Source organism: Chionomys nivalis, chromosome 26, assembly GCF_950005125.1.
Source record: "Chionomys nivalis chromosome 26, mChiNiv1.1, whole genome shotgun sequence".
NCBI lineage: Eukaryota > Metazoa > Chordata > Mammalia > Rodentia > Cricetidae > Chionomys > Chionomys nivalis.
The window spans coordinates 21,824,024-21,839,402 of NC_080111.1; the positions used below are offsets into that span (position 1 = coordinate 21,824,024).

A 15,379-nucleotide genomic window follows, 5' to 3' on the forward strand; every position below is an offset into this window, starting at 1 on the left:
CTATCTTAAGGTTAAAACCTTTTTATTTAGACAGAAAAGGGGAGGTGATGCAGGAGTCCCCTCTGTACACTGTGATTACCATTGGTTAATAAAGAAGCTGCTTTCAGCCAATGGCTTAACAAAGTAAAGCCAGGCTAGAAGAGATATATATAGAGAGAGTAGACAAAATCAGGGAGAAGCCATGTAGCTGCTGCTGGAGAAAGATGCACCAGAACCTTTTCGGTAAGCCATAGTCACGTGGCAATACACAGACTAATAGAAATGGGTTAATTTAAGATACAAGGGTTAGACAGAAATATGCTTAAGTTACTGGCCAAACAGTTTTGCAAATAATATAGTTTCTATGTGATTATTTCAGTTTTGGGCACGCGGTTTCCGCCAACAGCTTCTGGTTTTGTGTTTTTTTTTTGGGGGGGGGGATTCCTGTGTGTGCAAAAGTATGTCTATACGCAATTTTTGTGCTTTTTGCGGCTCTTTTTCTTGTTTGTTGTTTTGTCCTACTCTAGTTTGTTTTATTTTATTGTTATTTCTTAGATTCAGTGTTTTCTAATTAGAGACAGAAAGTCCGTGGATCTAGATGGGAAGGTCGGGAGGGGTGGAGGACCTGGGAGTAGTTGAGATAGCAAGGGGATAGTAATCAGAATATATTGTACTGTAGAACCTATTTCAAATGAAAGGAAAAGGAACGTGTGCTTCAAGTCTGTAGCACTCTGTCAACACCAGGTCATCAAATAACAGCTCTTGCTAGTGTGTGCCTTGCTAGCATTGTACACTCAGGGTTTTGGAGAGCCAGTACACCATCCTTGTGGTTAGTATGACTTTGGTCTGCCAGCATCCGTGTTCCCCTGTGGTCCTGGGATGTCTCACAGGCAGTCCTGGTAATACAGTAGGGCTGTAATACATTATAGATTCTCTGAGAGTAAAAGCCTAACCAATTGTTTTTGAGATGACTCTCATTTTCCCCTAAATGCTTTACTTAACAATTGCTAAGTATCTTTTATATGAATATAGCTTAAGAATTATAGTTTGCGTGAATGGAGAATTGGCATAACAGTTAAGGCTGATCTTTCAGAGGATCTATGTTTGATTCCCAGTACTCATGTGATGGCTGACAACAAGCTATAACTCTAGTCTCAGAGGCTGTGATGGCCTCTTCAGGTCACCTTAGGCATGAGGCACAAAGGTTATATATGCAGACAAAACATCCATATACACAAAATAATTTTTTTAAAAAAAAACTGATATAGGAGAAAATATAACAAAATACTTAGATAATAACTATCCAAAGAAGTTTTTAATTGAATGATGACTAAACACATCCTAATTAAAATCAAAATAACACCTGCAGGATTAGAATATAAATTAAGGTAGGCGACATATTTCCTGTGATTAACACTTTATACAGGTTATTATTATTCATTATTATGTCTTTAACAGAACTGCAAAGACTATTAAAAAGTTTATTGAAGTTTTGATTGAAAGTAAGATAGTGGAAAATGCAGAAGAACTCCTAACTTTATGCTAACCATAAAAAACTAATGAAATGAAATTTTAGTTTTCTGGGAAGTCTATCACATTCAAGAGAAAACCTATGGTAAAGACATAATGATGAGTTAAAAATGAAACACACCTCCTGTGGAAAGTGACTATTATTTTCTATTACTGTAACTCATGGAAACCCTTACCAGGACATTGTTGTCAAAGCAGACATCAGGCCCTTTTCGGTATCTGGGTTGCTTCACCATGTCGCAAGGATCTGGACCGTCCGCTAGAGAGGCTTGTCAAGGAACAAGGTAGATGGAACTTCTTCCCCACATGGGTCAAAAGTGGCAATGAGATGCATGGATTTCCAAAATCAATCACAACCAACCTATGCCAGTGTTCTCAGCCAACAGAACCGATTCAGGTATTCGGAATGGTAAGAAACTGTATGCTCAGTGAACACTTCTCATTGGTCCTGAGTACTGTCATCAGTTCTGACCTTCCAACCAAAATTTTGGTACTGCAGTATTTTTCCTCTATAGGATAATAAACAGGGTGACAAACTTAAGTATTCATTGCTTTAAGATGATCTTCCTGCACCAAAGGATACAAGTCTGCTCCGCTTGCATGAGCAGCCGCGTGTCACAGGGACACGTTCCTTTGCTCTCCACCATTATGAATACTAAGTTGGTGTTCATCAGCTTTTCTACATGGAAGATTCTGCAAAATATATTGTAGTAAAGATCACTAAGCGGATCTCTGTGAGTTCGAGACGAGCCTGGTCTACAAGAGCTAGTTCCAGGACAGGCTCCAAAACCACAGAGAAACCCTGTCTCGAAAAACCAAAAAAAAAAAACCAAACCCCCCCCCCCCAAAAAAAAAGAGAGAAAAGAAAGATCACTAAATGAAAACCATCTTTTGGAAAAAGAAGAATGGAAATCATTCCAAGATCCTTTCTTAATGAAAAGAAAGATAAAACAATGTATTAAAAAACCAAAACAAAGCATCACCATCTGGGATAACACACACACACTAAAATGAGTATGACTTCAAGATCATTATGTTTTTACTTACAAACATGAACACATTCCTTCTCTCAAGAATAGAAAATCTTTAAGGTCATATTAAAACCATTTTGATTGAAATCTTTAAAGTTGTTAGTCCTAATTACAAAATAAGTACTACTCAGTTAATGTCCAAAATCCTAAAAATGCTTGATTTTTAAACATACAGGAAATAGCAGAATTTATAATTGGCAATAAACCAGCAATACTTTATTTTGAAGGCAGGCAAAGCAGGAAACAAAAAGCAGCTAAGCACATTGTCAAACTGAGGTCAGGAAAGAGTGCGGAGCAAGGCTCCTCATAGGTTTTCTGCAAGGGCACAAATGTTTTCTATCCAATACGGGAAGCAAGGCATTTCAAATGTGACATAAAATTTTCATTATTGCATTTAACTTTAATGGTAATACAGACAGGTGTCTGTAGTTGGAAACCGTTACACTGCAGAACTCAGAGACAGAATCAGGCTGTTCGCTCCATGCTGAGTGTGAACTCAGAGACAGAATCAGGCTGTTCGCTCCATGCCCAGTGTCAGCTGCTTTGTTTTCCTTGTTTTCCTTGTAACCAATATGTGAGCAAGATCTAATTTCTTTTGTTTATTTTTTAAATGAATTTTATTAGCTTATCCTTTTGAACTGGGGAGAAAACATAGACTACCTTAAGTGAGAGTGCTTTCAAGCGATGCGTTAGACCAGTCTCTACCCTCTCAGTTCTTCAGGTATGCATTGCTGTTAGAGGACCACAATTAGTGCACAGCCAGAGGGGTGTGCACACACCCCAACTGCAGCCACTCCAGGCTGCTCCTCTAGCTTCTAAACTTGAAAGTTCTGTACACTCACTTTTTAAAAAAGTGATCTTTACCCAGAGTTCATGTCTGACTTCTCCCCTTACCTTCCTCCTCATAAACTATAACTCCTTGAAGAAGTAGCTTACAAACTCAAGTCGTAAAAAAATACTGACTATGCCTGTTGGTTACTCCTTGGAGTAAACAGGTATTATTATGTTGTAGACTAACTATGTCAGCCTCCAGCAACAATTCCAATGCTTACCTTACCTCGTGCCCTTCCTTTCTGCTGTTCATGTTATTCTGGAAAACTTGCCCTCCATCTCTTTTTAAAAAGCCCCTCCACGCTTTATACTCTGTGGCTCAGGGACACCCATAGCATGGATTATCACTTTCCTTTCAGGCCTTCTGAAGCCCCCATCTTGCCTTCCTCCTCTATTCCATTACAGTCAAGTGCTATGGGACAATGCTTTGATTTGCCACTCGTATTGCTTTACTAAAGCACTGATTGGCCAGTAGCCAGGCAGGAAGTGTAGGTGGGGCAATAAGACTAAGAGAATTCTAGGAAGAGGAGAGGCCAGATGCAGTCTTCAGTCAGACGCAGACGAAGCAAGATGAGAATGCTAAACTGAGCAAAGATACCTAGCCACGTGGCTAAACATAGATAAGAATTAGGGGCTAACTTAATTTGTAAAGGCTAGTTAATAAGACTGAGATAATAGGCCAAACAGTTTATAAATAACATAAGCCTCTGTATGTTTCTTTGGAGCTGAATGACAGCAGGGCCAGGTGGGATAGAAACTTCTGTCTATAGCCAAGTGTATTTTCTCTGTAGTTAAAAGATGTTTTTTGAATGGTAAGATTAAGAACGATCTGGGAGATATTTTTCTCAGAGCCTTCAATTGCACATCAAAGTTGTTATATGATTTTTCATGTCAGAGAAGGGTAGAAGTAGACAAAGAACACCCCAACATTTTACAACCCTTCTTATTTATCATAGATGAAAAGGACTCGTATAATTGAAATTATCATAACTAAACTTTGTTACAAAGTTTTCAATATTGACTTTGCTTATGAAAATGCGTTCAAGTTTCTCCATTCTGCCTAAAATCAGAAGCGGTTATCTTTATCATGCGACTGTAGCTAAAACAATTATACGTTATCAAGACTTTATGAGACTGATAACAAAACCAAGTATTTCGGACATTTTCAGCTTAAAACAACTATTCATCTCAAAGATCACTGAGAATTTCTGTTATTCTCCGTGACTACGACAGGTCTGAACGCTGCCCTTGGTAAACAAGGACTGCACCACACAAAGGAGCAGAGTACCTGGAGCAGTTCCCACAGTCCAGGACACCGCCGAATGATTTACTATCGTTATCAAAGAAGTACTGGGTTTGTTCCGTGATGCAGCTCTGCTTTGACAGGGAGGCGCTGAAGTCGTCCTCCTCCATCTCAACTGTGGGAGGCAAAGAGAAGATCATCACCACCGGAGAAGCCGCATTTCTTAGAATCACGGCTCGCAGAGACAATTAACAGTTAATGACAAGTGTCTGTTTGGTTGGTTTACTGTTGAGTAATTGCCTGACAGTCATTAAACAGTGCTTGGTAAAGTTCCTAAATAATAAATTAATACCTAAGCTATAAAATGCAAACCAATGGGACTATAATAGTTTATAAACCATTGGAAAATAAGTTTTAATGTATCAAAAGTATCAGTTTGATGATCTCGTTCTTTTGCTCACACACATGCATGTACACACACATACATACATGTGTACACACATACATACATGTACCTATACACATACACACATGCACACAGATATACACATGTATCCACACACATACACAAACATACGCACACGCACACAAACATACATATACATACACACATGCGTATACACACATACATATGCACACATACACACATGCAAATTCTCTCTGTGAATTTACTGGGCTGACGTCACACTCCAAAGGAAAAATGGACTTCTGTGTTGGTGAGCACATCAGCGCATTGACATACCTGCCTCAAGGAGCCGTGGAAATGTCAAGCTCAAGAGCAACTGCTGGAGAATAGACCTGGAGTTTTAAAATGAACAACTGAGAAACATCTAGAAGTTGTCCTTTCCAAGGTTTTCCATGAAAACTAGCACGTGAGTGAAGGCCTACTGCACGACTACCTGAGTGAAGGACCCTCCTGAGGGCCTGCAAAGACTGGACAATGAGGAGCTAGCCATGGCTAAGGGAGAGAGCTTCGGGTCCCACCCCTCCATACTGAGCTATTGGCTATCGATGGATTATGAGAGAAGGGGTGTCGTTATTTTCAAATCCCTTATCTATCTCATTGATTGTATACCCCCTGGTGAACCCATCGGGTTCTACTCAACAGTGCCATGCTCATAATCACTCTGCTGGCCTTTGTGAACTCAGGGGATCACAAAACAAAAAAATGATAAGATACTTAAGAGATGCATAGGGGAGGACAGGATAAGTGGGAGGGAGATAAAAGAGAAGGGAATCAAGTGCATTATATACATATGAGATCACCAAAAACAAATATTGCTTAAAAAAAATCTCTGAGGAGGGTGAGTGTTTTGAGTCTATCAGTATTTTCATATAGAAAATTGAAAAGTATCTTTCTTATGATCATTGAAAAATAACTACTAATATTTCTAACCTGTTCATAGGAAAGAATAATACCCATAATATAGCTCCCTTGTCACAAATCTGTATTTTAATGACATTTTTCTTTCATTTATAATAAAACCAAACACTTGACTTACCAAGCAGCAGCCGTGGCCCACCAGCCAATCTGCAGTATGTCTGCAATTGATGGCTATAAAATATAAAATAAATATCAAGAACTCATTATATTGGTCTGCACTGGCATGACTGTCCCCATGAGAGGAACTAGCTAGCTCAACCACAAGTTTTACTGACCACGTATGCTGAACGATGTCCTGCCCCTTGCTTTGGTGCAGCGCCTGGATCACACACGGACTGATAGTCATATGATTTATTGAATGCATAAACTGATATGTTAACCAGGTGTCTCATCAAGCTCGGGTCAATCTCTCCAAAGAAACGTCCAATCTGGAAAAGAAAGAGATATTTGGTAGTTTTGAATCAAACAATAAACAGAGATTTAATACAGAGAAAAAAATACTTTCTAAGGAACTGAACTAGAAAACCAGCTTGTAAATTTGAATTAATGAGAACCTGACTCTGGCAATATGGAAGAACCAAAATGAAATTAGGAACTCTCATTATTCAGGGGTTCTCTGTGGTCTTATATTTGTAGGAGGAATGAACATCCAAGCCACTTCTAAGCGTAATAAGGTCACAGTTAGGTGTCCCTGGTAAGAAGAATGTCTTTTGGGTTAAGATTCCAAGAGAGACCAGAGTTAATAATTTTTTTTTTTTTTTTTTTTTTGGTTTTTCGAGACAGGGTTTCTCTGTAGCTTTGGAGCCTGTCCTGGAACTCCCTTTGTAGACCAGGCTGGTCTCGAACTCACAGAGATCCGCCTGTCTCTGCCTCCCAAGTGCTGGGATTAAAGGCATGTGCCACCACCGCCCGGCTAGTTAATAATGTTTAACCGTATACCAGAAATTAACAAAGCGTAAATTTTGGTTCTCTTACCACACAAGAGAAGGCAATTGAGATGACAGACACTTTTACTAGCTTGACTGGAGTTGGACATTACCAACTGATTGTAGCAATTTTCTGACTGTTTAAAGACTAAAGGCGGGCGGTGGTGGGGCACGCCTTTAATCCCAGCACTCGGGAGGCAGAGGCAGGCGGATCTCTGTGAGTTCGAGACCAGCCTGGTCTACAAGAGCTAGTTCCAGGACAGGTTCCAAAGCCACAGAGAAACCCTGTCTCGAAAAAACAAAAAAACAAAAAAAAAAAAGAGAAAATACTAAAGGCATGCTCATATCATTTTTAAACTCCTGAGTTACCTGCATTAATGGGGACTACTATTATCTAAAAGAAAATCAGTTACAAAAAGAGAGCTAGATTTACTATTTAGAGTGCACTGGTCTACATTACAGTAATCTTTGGAAGATCTATTTTGCGACAAAAATTAAACAATTCATCAGTTTCTAAAAGCCTAAAGGGGTTTTCAGATTAATCATAGAAAACACTTTAGAAACTTGACTTCTGTCTTACTCTAGGCTCATACCTGATTGGTGTACTCATCATGGTTGGCCATCAGAAGAAACCCACCATCATCCAGAATCACGCAGTCCATCACCTAGGAGCAGAAATGAACAGGTGTTCGGGAAGGCTAGCACGCCGCTCCACCATTGTTGCAAGGATCCAGAGAAATCAAGCAAGAGGCTTAAGAGAAATTTAGATGACTCTAACTCCATCTTCTCCAGATAAAATGTATTCCGGAGACACTAACCTTATACATGTAGGGCACACCGCTGTGCATATCAAGCCTCTAGGCTTAATAATCTATTGCCAGCTATCTATGTCGCAGTGTCAACTGTCTGAACAAATCTGAAAAGAGACTCAGCCAAGTCTTTTTAGAACTGCAAGGTTCTCTAAGTGCTTGCGATGCTAGACAGACCAGCGTATGTAGTAACACATAAAATTTTGTTATTTTAAACATAATACTAGCAAGAAGATATTAATTTTTTTTAATTTACTATATTTAATAGACTAGGGAAAAATAAAAAAGTAAATGTGAAAAACTATTTTACATCACCTTATTAAAAATATTTAGTTGGATAACGGGAGGTTTACACAAGAAGGCAAAAGAGAACATGCTCATAGAAGAGAACTTTCCACCTGGTTTAAATGTGTGAACACTTAATAGCTTATGTTGAACAAAATCAGGATTAAAGAATTGTCTTCCAAGTGGAAAGCACAATAAACAATGTTGCCAATTTGAAAACAGTTTGCTCTAAAGCCACTATTTACCAGGGCCGATGGGAAAGTAAATAAACTCGAAAGTAATAAAAGGTGTGGCTTATGGGTCCCCAGAAGTAGGAGTCATCAGAAAGATGGAAGCCTGCTCTTCCGGTGGCGGTCTCAGACAGACACAAAGAGACAGGCTGTCACCAGTGTCATCCTTCCCCAGTTCCTGGACCAGATTCCCTAGCATGCTGCTTAGAGCACCTTCAGGACCTGGACTAAGGTGGCTCCCACTCTTTGAGGGCAGACTCCATTTGAAAACAGTGCTCTGCTTAGAAACTTCTTGAAAATAAAGTTGCTGGTAGTCCAAAGACTCCACCTTCACCAGTACTGAACAAGACATGGTCCATGTGGACATGACTCTTCCCCTTCCTCTTCCCTTAAGGTTAAATGGTTTCTGAAGAAACCTTTAAAATGCCTACAGAATTTGTTAGCATTAGATCAAAAAATTCCTGGATCCTTTAAATCATAGACATGATTACTATTTGGTAAGTAAGAGAAACAGACACAGTACAGTCAAATTGATTTTCGAGAATCTGCTTACATCACTGTTTCTTTTGCAGTCACAAACAGGACCAGCACACTAGAATAAAAAAAAAAGGAAAAAAAAAGAATTAGAATCACCCTGTCACAGTTTTAAATCAGTTTAATTTAATAACTACATTCTTATAATAAGAGAGCCTGGAATATCTTTTATCTAATATAAATGAGAGCAAACAATTAGAGCTTATAAGGAAAAAGATACTAGTTTTATCTGGTTTTTTTAAAAAAGTATTTATTTATTTATTTATTATGTATACAATATTCTGTCTGTGTGTATGTTTGCAGGCCAGAAGAGGACACCAGACCTCATTACAGATGGTTGTGAGCCATCATGTGGTTGCCGGGAATTGAACTCAGGACCTTTGAAGAGCAGGCAATGCTCTTAACCACTGAGCCATCTCTCCAGCCCCCTAGTTTTATCTTTAAAGCCAGAAAATATCAATCAATATGAATCTGTATGAGCATTTCCAGTTGTCAGCCTGAGACAGTTTTCATTGTATGGCCTAGGAAAACATAAGCTTTGAAAATGGGAATTCCTCTTTCTATTGAAAAGAGCGACCCTGGAAGTTTACTTTGCTACTATATAAGGATCATTTTCAGTAGGTGAACTTTAAAACTATTAATCATAGTTGAATAATTAAAAAAACAATCTTACCGGGTCCCTAATTGAAGTTTTGGTAAAATTTTCTATCCAGGAATTTACATCAATTTTAATCCCCACAACTGAAAAAAATAATATAAATTAATTTGAAGTCATGATTGTTATAATACCATCTTCGCGATGACTAACTAATAAACTTGATATTCAATAAGAATTTTTATAGAAGTAAAGTTTCTGGAATCATTAAGATATAGTTTTTATAGTCTTAAACTATTCCATAAAGTATATATTACATTTCAAGCAATTTTTTTTAAAAAAATAGCCTCAATTGGGCTGTCTTATTAATAGTCTAACCTGCCGGGCGGTGGTGGCGCACGCCTTTAATCCCAGCACTCGGGAGGCAGAGGCAGGCGGATCTCTGTGAGTTCGAGTCCAGCCTGGTCTACAAGAGCTAGTTCCAGGACAGGAACCAAAAGCTACGGAGAAGCCCTGTCTCAAAAATTCAAAAAAAAAAAAATAGTCTAACCTAAAAAGGTGAGTGTTGATATTAAAAATATATGATCATTAGTGCAATATATATAAAAGGTGTCTCTAACCCTGCCAGTTCAAGCATTAGATTCGTAAGAAACATTTGTTGTCAGAGGAGCATATGAGCTATTGGGAAAGGTGGGCAACAGTGAGCAGCTGAGAGACTAAGCAATAAGTAGGAAGTAAATTAGCAATTGAGCGAACGGCGAAGGAGCGAGTCAATAATGGAGTGAAGCCTAGGAGTAGAACTGTAGATAGGGTAACACAGTTCCCAGGAGCAGAAACTGCTGCTCCCCCTCCCCTTTCCATCTGGTCTCTCTAACTATAAGTGCAAACAATATTGGGCCATCTAACGAAAAATTCCACTGGGCTAGATCTTATTTTATTGTATGCACTGACTCCAGCCCACTTCTAATTCTCATTTGCACTGGTCTGCTTTGATTGCCTGGTTGATTTCATGTTTTTCCAAACAGCTGAACAGTTTTAGACAGACCCAGCCCTGTTTTCAGCAGCTACATAGTAGTCTAGTATACAGGTATGTAAACGTTATTTCATGTTTAAATGATTACAAACATGTCCGACCTTGGCACCAGTCTTTCCTGTGTTTGGAAACAGGAGATACTGACAGAGCAGCATCGCAAGATCTATCCCAGATTTAAATTTTGATCTTCCAAATAAATGTTTCCTGTTTATGATGAAATGTAGTATTTTATTTAACTGTGGTCTCCTGTACACACAATGCATGCTTACCTGCAGGCTTAAGAAGTTTTCCTTGGATATACAGTTCTACAGCTTTGCTTACCATAATGCCAGATTCATATGCGCCCGGTCCACTTTCTAAAAGAAAAGCAAACAGACTAATCTAGATGAATCATAGTTCTGAGCCTTTGAATGGTCATTCTACATATAAAGAGGTTTTGATATTCCTTTTCTTTCTGCAAATATCAAAGAAGTTTGAAGAATCCAGAGCTGACTTTTATTTATTCATTTATTGTTATGAATTACTCAACTTGATTTCATCTGCTTCCATAATATAATGGATGCACGGTCCAATCACAGTCATGGAATATTTTAAAATGTTGGCGAAGCTTTTGGAGGGAAATGGAAAGAATGATCTTGGAGTCACAAAGCAGGCTTTGCCTTATGCAAGATGTATGTCTGTGTATACAACTCTGAAAACATGGATTTCAGTTTCCTCATTTTTGAAATGAGAGGAATAAAGTAGCTACGTACACAGAGACTGAAGGGATGAACTCAAGAGGGTTTTGTGGCAGGGCAGCAAAGAATCATATAAATTATATTAAAAGATGGATTACTATTTATTATAGATAGCAAATTATACCATTACCGCAGATAAGATACAATTCATCTCTATACACCAACCTATGTCATTAGCAATGTCTGAATGTAGTAGTTGAAATACATGGGATTAGCTCCATATGTTCTTACTTACTGTGCATGCCTGCACAGATTCCAGCCCTGCATTGCTGGATGACTTCTTCATGTGTATGCATTCTATTTCTTCATCCAAATGCATGCTTCTTTTCTATTTCCCCAATCTCTTGTATATATTATAGGCTAAATAATGACTATTCTAGGCAGGTTAACAAAATATATTGATTTGAAGGGAGAGGGACCAGGCAAAATATTTGCTTTAAGATAGAAAAGGAACTGAGAAATACGGATTCCAAAGCCTACTCACTGTTGAAGTACGGCGCGGTGAAGACATAGTTATCATTATCCAGGCTCCGCTTGTAGAAGCTGTCCTCATACGTCTCTGGGTTTTCCTGCCAGTTCTCTCCAGCCCTAGGGAGGAAATGGCTCTCCTCATTTATATTCCTTAAGCACATGATAATCTGAGTTCCCTTCATGGAAATATATTTCTAAAGACATATCTGCTATTCAGGTATGCCTAAGGAAGTCAAGTATGGATAGCATAACTGATACTCATTACTAAGCAATATATCAGCATAATCAGAATGAGGAAAAGCTGACTCTCAGTTGAGAAATTAAAGTTAAGTCCGTTAATTAGTATTAATAAGCCTGGTATCTATTCAGCCCACTGCAGGAACTGTTCTTAAGATAACAAGAGACACGAGGGATGAAAAACCAATGTAAGTAAGGATTGTGCTAAGCTAATTCTGCTCTCGGTCCCAGTATGGTCATAAAGCCCATTTGGACTGTATCTACATAAAGGAAATATTGCTTTCAACCTCTCCTAAATTTTGTAATGAATATATACAAATATGACTAGCAACTGCCATTGCAACACCCTATAATAATATTGTCCAGGGGAATGGAATATTTTATTAACATAAACACTTTAAACAATAGTGCAATTTAATCTACTAACGATGATCAGTTTTCCCAGAGAATAGCTTCCTTACATGGCAACCAGCAGATCCTTGGCACGGGCTGTGGCAATGAACTCGTTTTTACAGAGGTTATTTGAACTTACTCTTTGGGATAAACTCTTGTAATCCCACCATCAGTCACCACGAAGCGGGCTTTCACTCCTTTGCTAAAATAGAAGATAAAAGGAGGCACGTGAAAGAACGCGCTAAGATGCCAGGCTGGGTGCTCACAGTACAAAGGGAAGTCAAGGAGAGCACATTACACCTATCAACACACACGGAATGGCAGGAGAATGATCTATGACATTAAGCGCTCAGGGTTGGTATACTTAAGAGTCACCATAGTGGAAAGAAGGATGGAGTTGTCCTTTGACGACTGACGGGCAGGGAATACAGAGGACATCCGTGTATAGAGAAAAGGGGAAGCTAGGAAGGAGCCTGATGTTGTGAGAGTGGCGTAAGATACAGGGAGAGGAAGTCGATTCTCCGGGATGAGTTTCCTTAAAGGGACCGCCTATGAGTGGTTTGGAAATTCATGCTTAAGAACTGCCCCTCCCAGCTCTCTGAGATAGAATTTGATCTATGCCAAGGCTGACCTGATGGAGGTGGGTCATTTGTCTATTGGTTAATTAATAAAGAAACTGCTTGGCCTTTGATAGGACAGAAAATTAGGTAGGCAGGGAAGACAGAACAGAATGCTGGGAAGAAGGCAGTGAGGCAGATGCCATGCCTCTCCTCTCTGGGCAGTCGCCATAGGTCTCCTCTCCAAGATGGGCGCAGGTTAGGATCTTTCCTGGTGTGCCACCACCTCGTGGTGCTACACAGATTGATGGAGGTGGGTTAATCAAGATGTGAGAGCTAGCCAGTAAGAGGCTAGAGCAAATGGGCCAAGCAGTGTTTAAAAGAATACAGTTTCTGTGTAATTATTTCGGGTAAAGCTAGCCAGGTGGCGGGACGCAGCCTGCCACCTATCACAACACTGACCTTACACCTGTGCTGCCCCGGCCTCATTTCCTAAGTGCTGAGATTCTCCGCATGGACCAGCATGCCTGCCTTCAAGCTTCATCTTTATCTCTACACTAAAGCGCTTTAGAAACAGGACTGCGGCAGGAAACCCGTGTAGGGGAAACAAACTTGAAACTGGGAACCAGGAAGGAAATCACTAAAGGCACAAAACTTGGCTGCTGTAACTGCTGGGAAATGATATTTTAGGATCTTGATTACGAAGAAGAGGGAAGCGCTGTGATTGACTGGAAACAAACGGAGATGAGAGAAGCACGCTGCAATGTCTCAACTCTTGAGGAAGAGAGCAGCGTGTGTCAGGAGAGAGTCAACTAAGCATTCACTGAAAACACTAATTCACACAAATACACATACACAACCATGCCTATTTAATGTGTTTTAGTCATGTAAATGCTCACAAATGGCCAATATTACCACTGAATGACACACACAACTGAAAATACAAATGATGGACAATTGTAAAATGATTTCCTGAGAAATCACTTCTGAAGCTATATAAACTAACTGAATTTATGAGCATTATCTATTAAAAAGAACAAATACTTACATATTTTTCTGCTTACTCCAGTAATTTTGGACAAGTTCATTTGTAAAACCAGCATCCAGCAAGATTCTATTAATCAAATCTGCATTACCTAACACAGAAAAATAGTATCTTTGATTAAACTCACATAGTTTTTTAATTCAAATAACAATGCAACAAATATATGTACCACTTTCACAACAGTTGAGTAGCTTTGCAGGAATAGTCCATGTAAGTTGTGCATTTTCTGCATCATTAATCTTATCCGCCACACTGGGGCCACGAATGGATTAGTATTTTGAAAGCCAGTTGCTAAGGAGAGAAAGTGCTTTATCGAAAGACATCTGCTTGTAGACATGACAAGGAAATGGCACGTATGGAAACTGACCAACAATGTGGCCCAACCAGGAACTGCGCAAAGACAGCGATAGTTGCAATGCCAACACGCATAGGGGAAGCTTTACAAGGCCCCGCTGATGAAGAACTATAGGCGGCTGCCGAGAGACAGAGACTCAGACTTCTCCAGGGACAAGCCCCTGACAGGATTTCCTGTTCCTAGTGATCAGTCCTAAACATATATACATAGGAGCAACACACTAACAGGATACAAGAAGTTGTATGTGTGACTTGTATTTGCAAATATATTATGTGTACATATATACAAAGATTTGCATATTAGAGATATATCTTAAGTATTTACATACACAAATAAGTAGATATGTATACTTACATATATACAAATGAAGATATACTTAACATATATCTGCATTCATACATATATTACACTAGTGATTGAAGAAGAGGTCATGAACTTAAGAGGGAGTAGCAGTGGTAGGCTTTGGAAGGAGGTAAGGCAAGGGAGGAAAGGATTTGAATACAGTACTCTTGTATGTAACTCTCAAGAAGAAACTTAAATAAAAATAAATGGATAGATAAAAATTCAAGAAGACATCTGCATTATGACTTTTTAGGGAACAATGAGGAAATGTCCTTTTTTCTGTTTTGTTTGGTTATGTAGCTCAATATGGTGGCTTCAGTTAATACATGTATGTAGATATATGCAATACACACTCACTCATGTGTAGATAGGATTAGTAAATGAAATTATCAAGTAAAAAAATGAAACAAATGTCATGCTACTTCACCTTTTTTTAAATAAGGAAAGTGTACTTTAACTGTTCCACATTCCATAGTGAAACTTAATATTAGACCATGAATTTGACTTCTTGAAATTCCTATAAACGTCCATTTTTGTGTTTGTTTTGGTGTAAGGGAAAGGGTTAGAATTATCCTATACTAGCACTATCCAAAAACTGGATTTTTGGATGTAGCAATATCAGTTTAAGAGCACAGGCTGTCAGCTGTCATTTCTGTAATAACCGAGGAGCATGCCTGCCCAGGTTCAAAGGTAATAGAAAGAAGAGAAAATGAGGCCCAAGATCAAAGAGCATAGCTTATTCCCTTTGCCTCTTGTGGCCTGTCTGCTCTCAGGGCATGAAACCTGGAGAAAATCTACAGGCACTTTCTTCTCACATTCCTGACAAAAATCT

General features: G+C 39.0%; 1 protein-coding gene across 6 annotated transcripts in view; it reads right to left on the reverse strand.

Moving 5' to 3' along the window:
- Cacna2d1 (calcium voltage-gated channel auxiliary subunit alpha2delta 1) overlaps positions 1-15,379 on the reverse strand; it is a 422,605-nt gene that overhangs the window by 15,636 nt on the left and 391,590 nt on the right. For all 6 annotated transcript variants that reach the window (XM_057758274.1, XM_057758278.1, XM_057758273.1 and 3 more), the window contains 13 exons: positions 13,854-13,941; positions 12,388-12,450; positions 11,632-11,735; positions 10,680-10,766; positions 9,456-9,523; positions 8,802-8,840; positions 7,518-7,589; positions 6,274-6,426; positions 6,117-6,169; positions 5,357-5,412; positions 4,660-4,789; positions 2,093-2,202; positions 1,686-1,768 (listed from right to left, as the gene is read on the reverse strand). In XM_057758274.1, the coding sequence (XP_057614257.1) occupies positions 1,686-1,768; positions 2,093-2,202; positions 4,660-4,789; positions 5,357-5,412; positions 6,117-6,169; positions 6,274-6,426; positions 7,518-7,589; positions 8,802-8,840; positions 9,456-9,523; positions 10,680-10,766; positions 11,632-11,735; positions 12,388-12,450; positions 13,854-13,941 (1,106 nt within the window). The remainder of the gene's footprint in view (positions 1-1,685; positions 1,769-2,092; positions 2,203-4,659; positions 4,790-5,356; positions 5,413-6,116; positions 6,170-6,273; positions 6,427-7,517; positions 7,590-8,801; positions 8,841-9,455; positions 9,524-10,679; positions 10,767-11,631; positions 11,736-12,387; positions 12,451-13,853; positions 13,942-15,379) is intronic.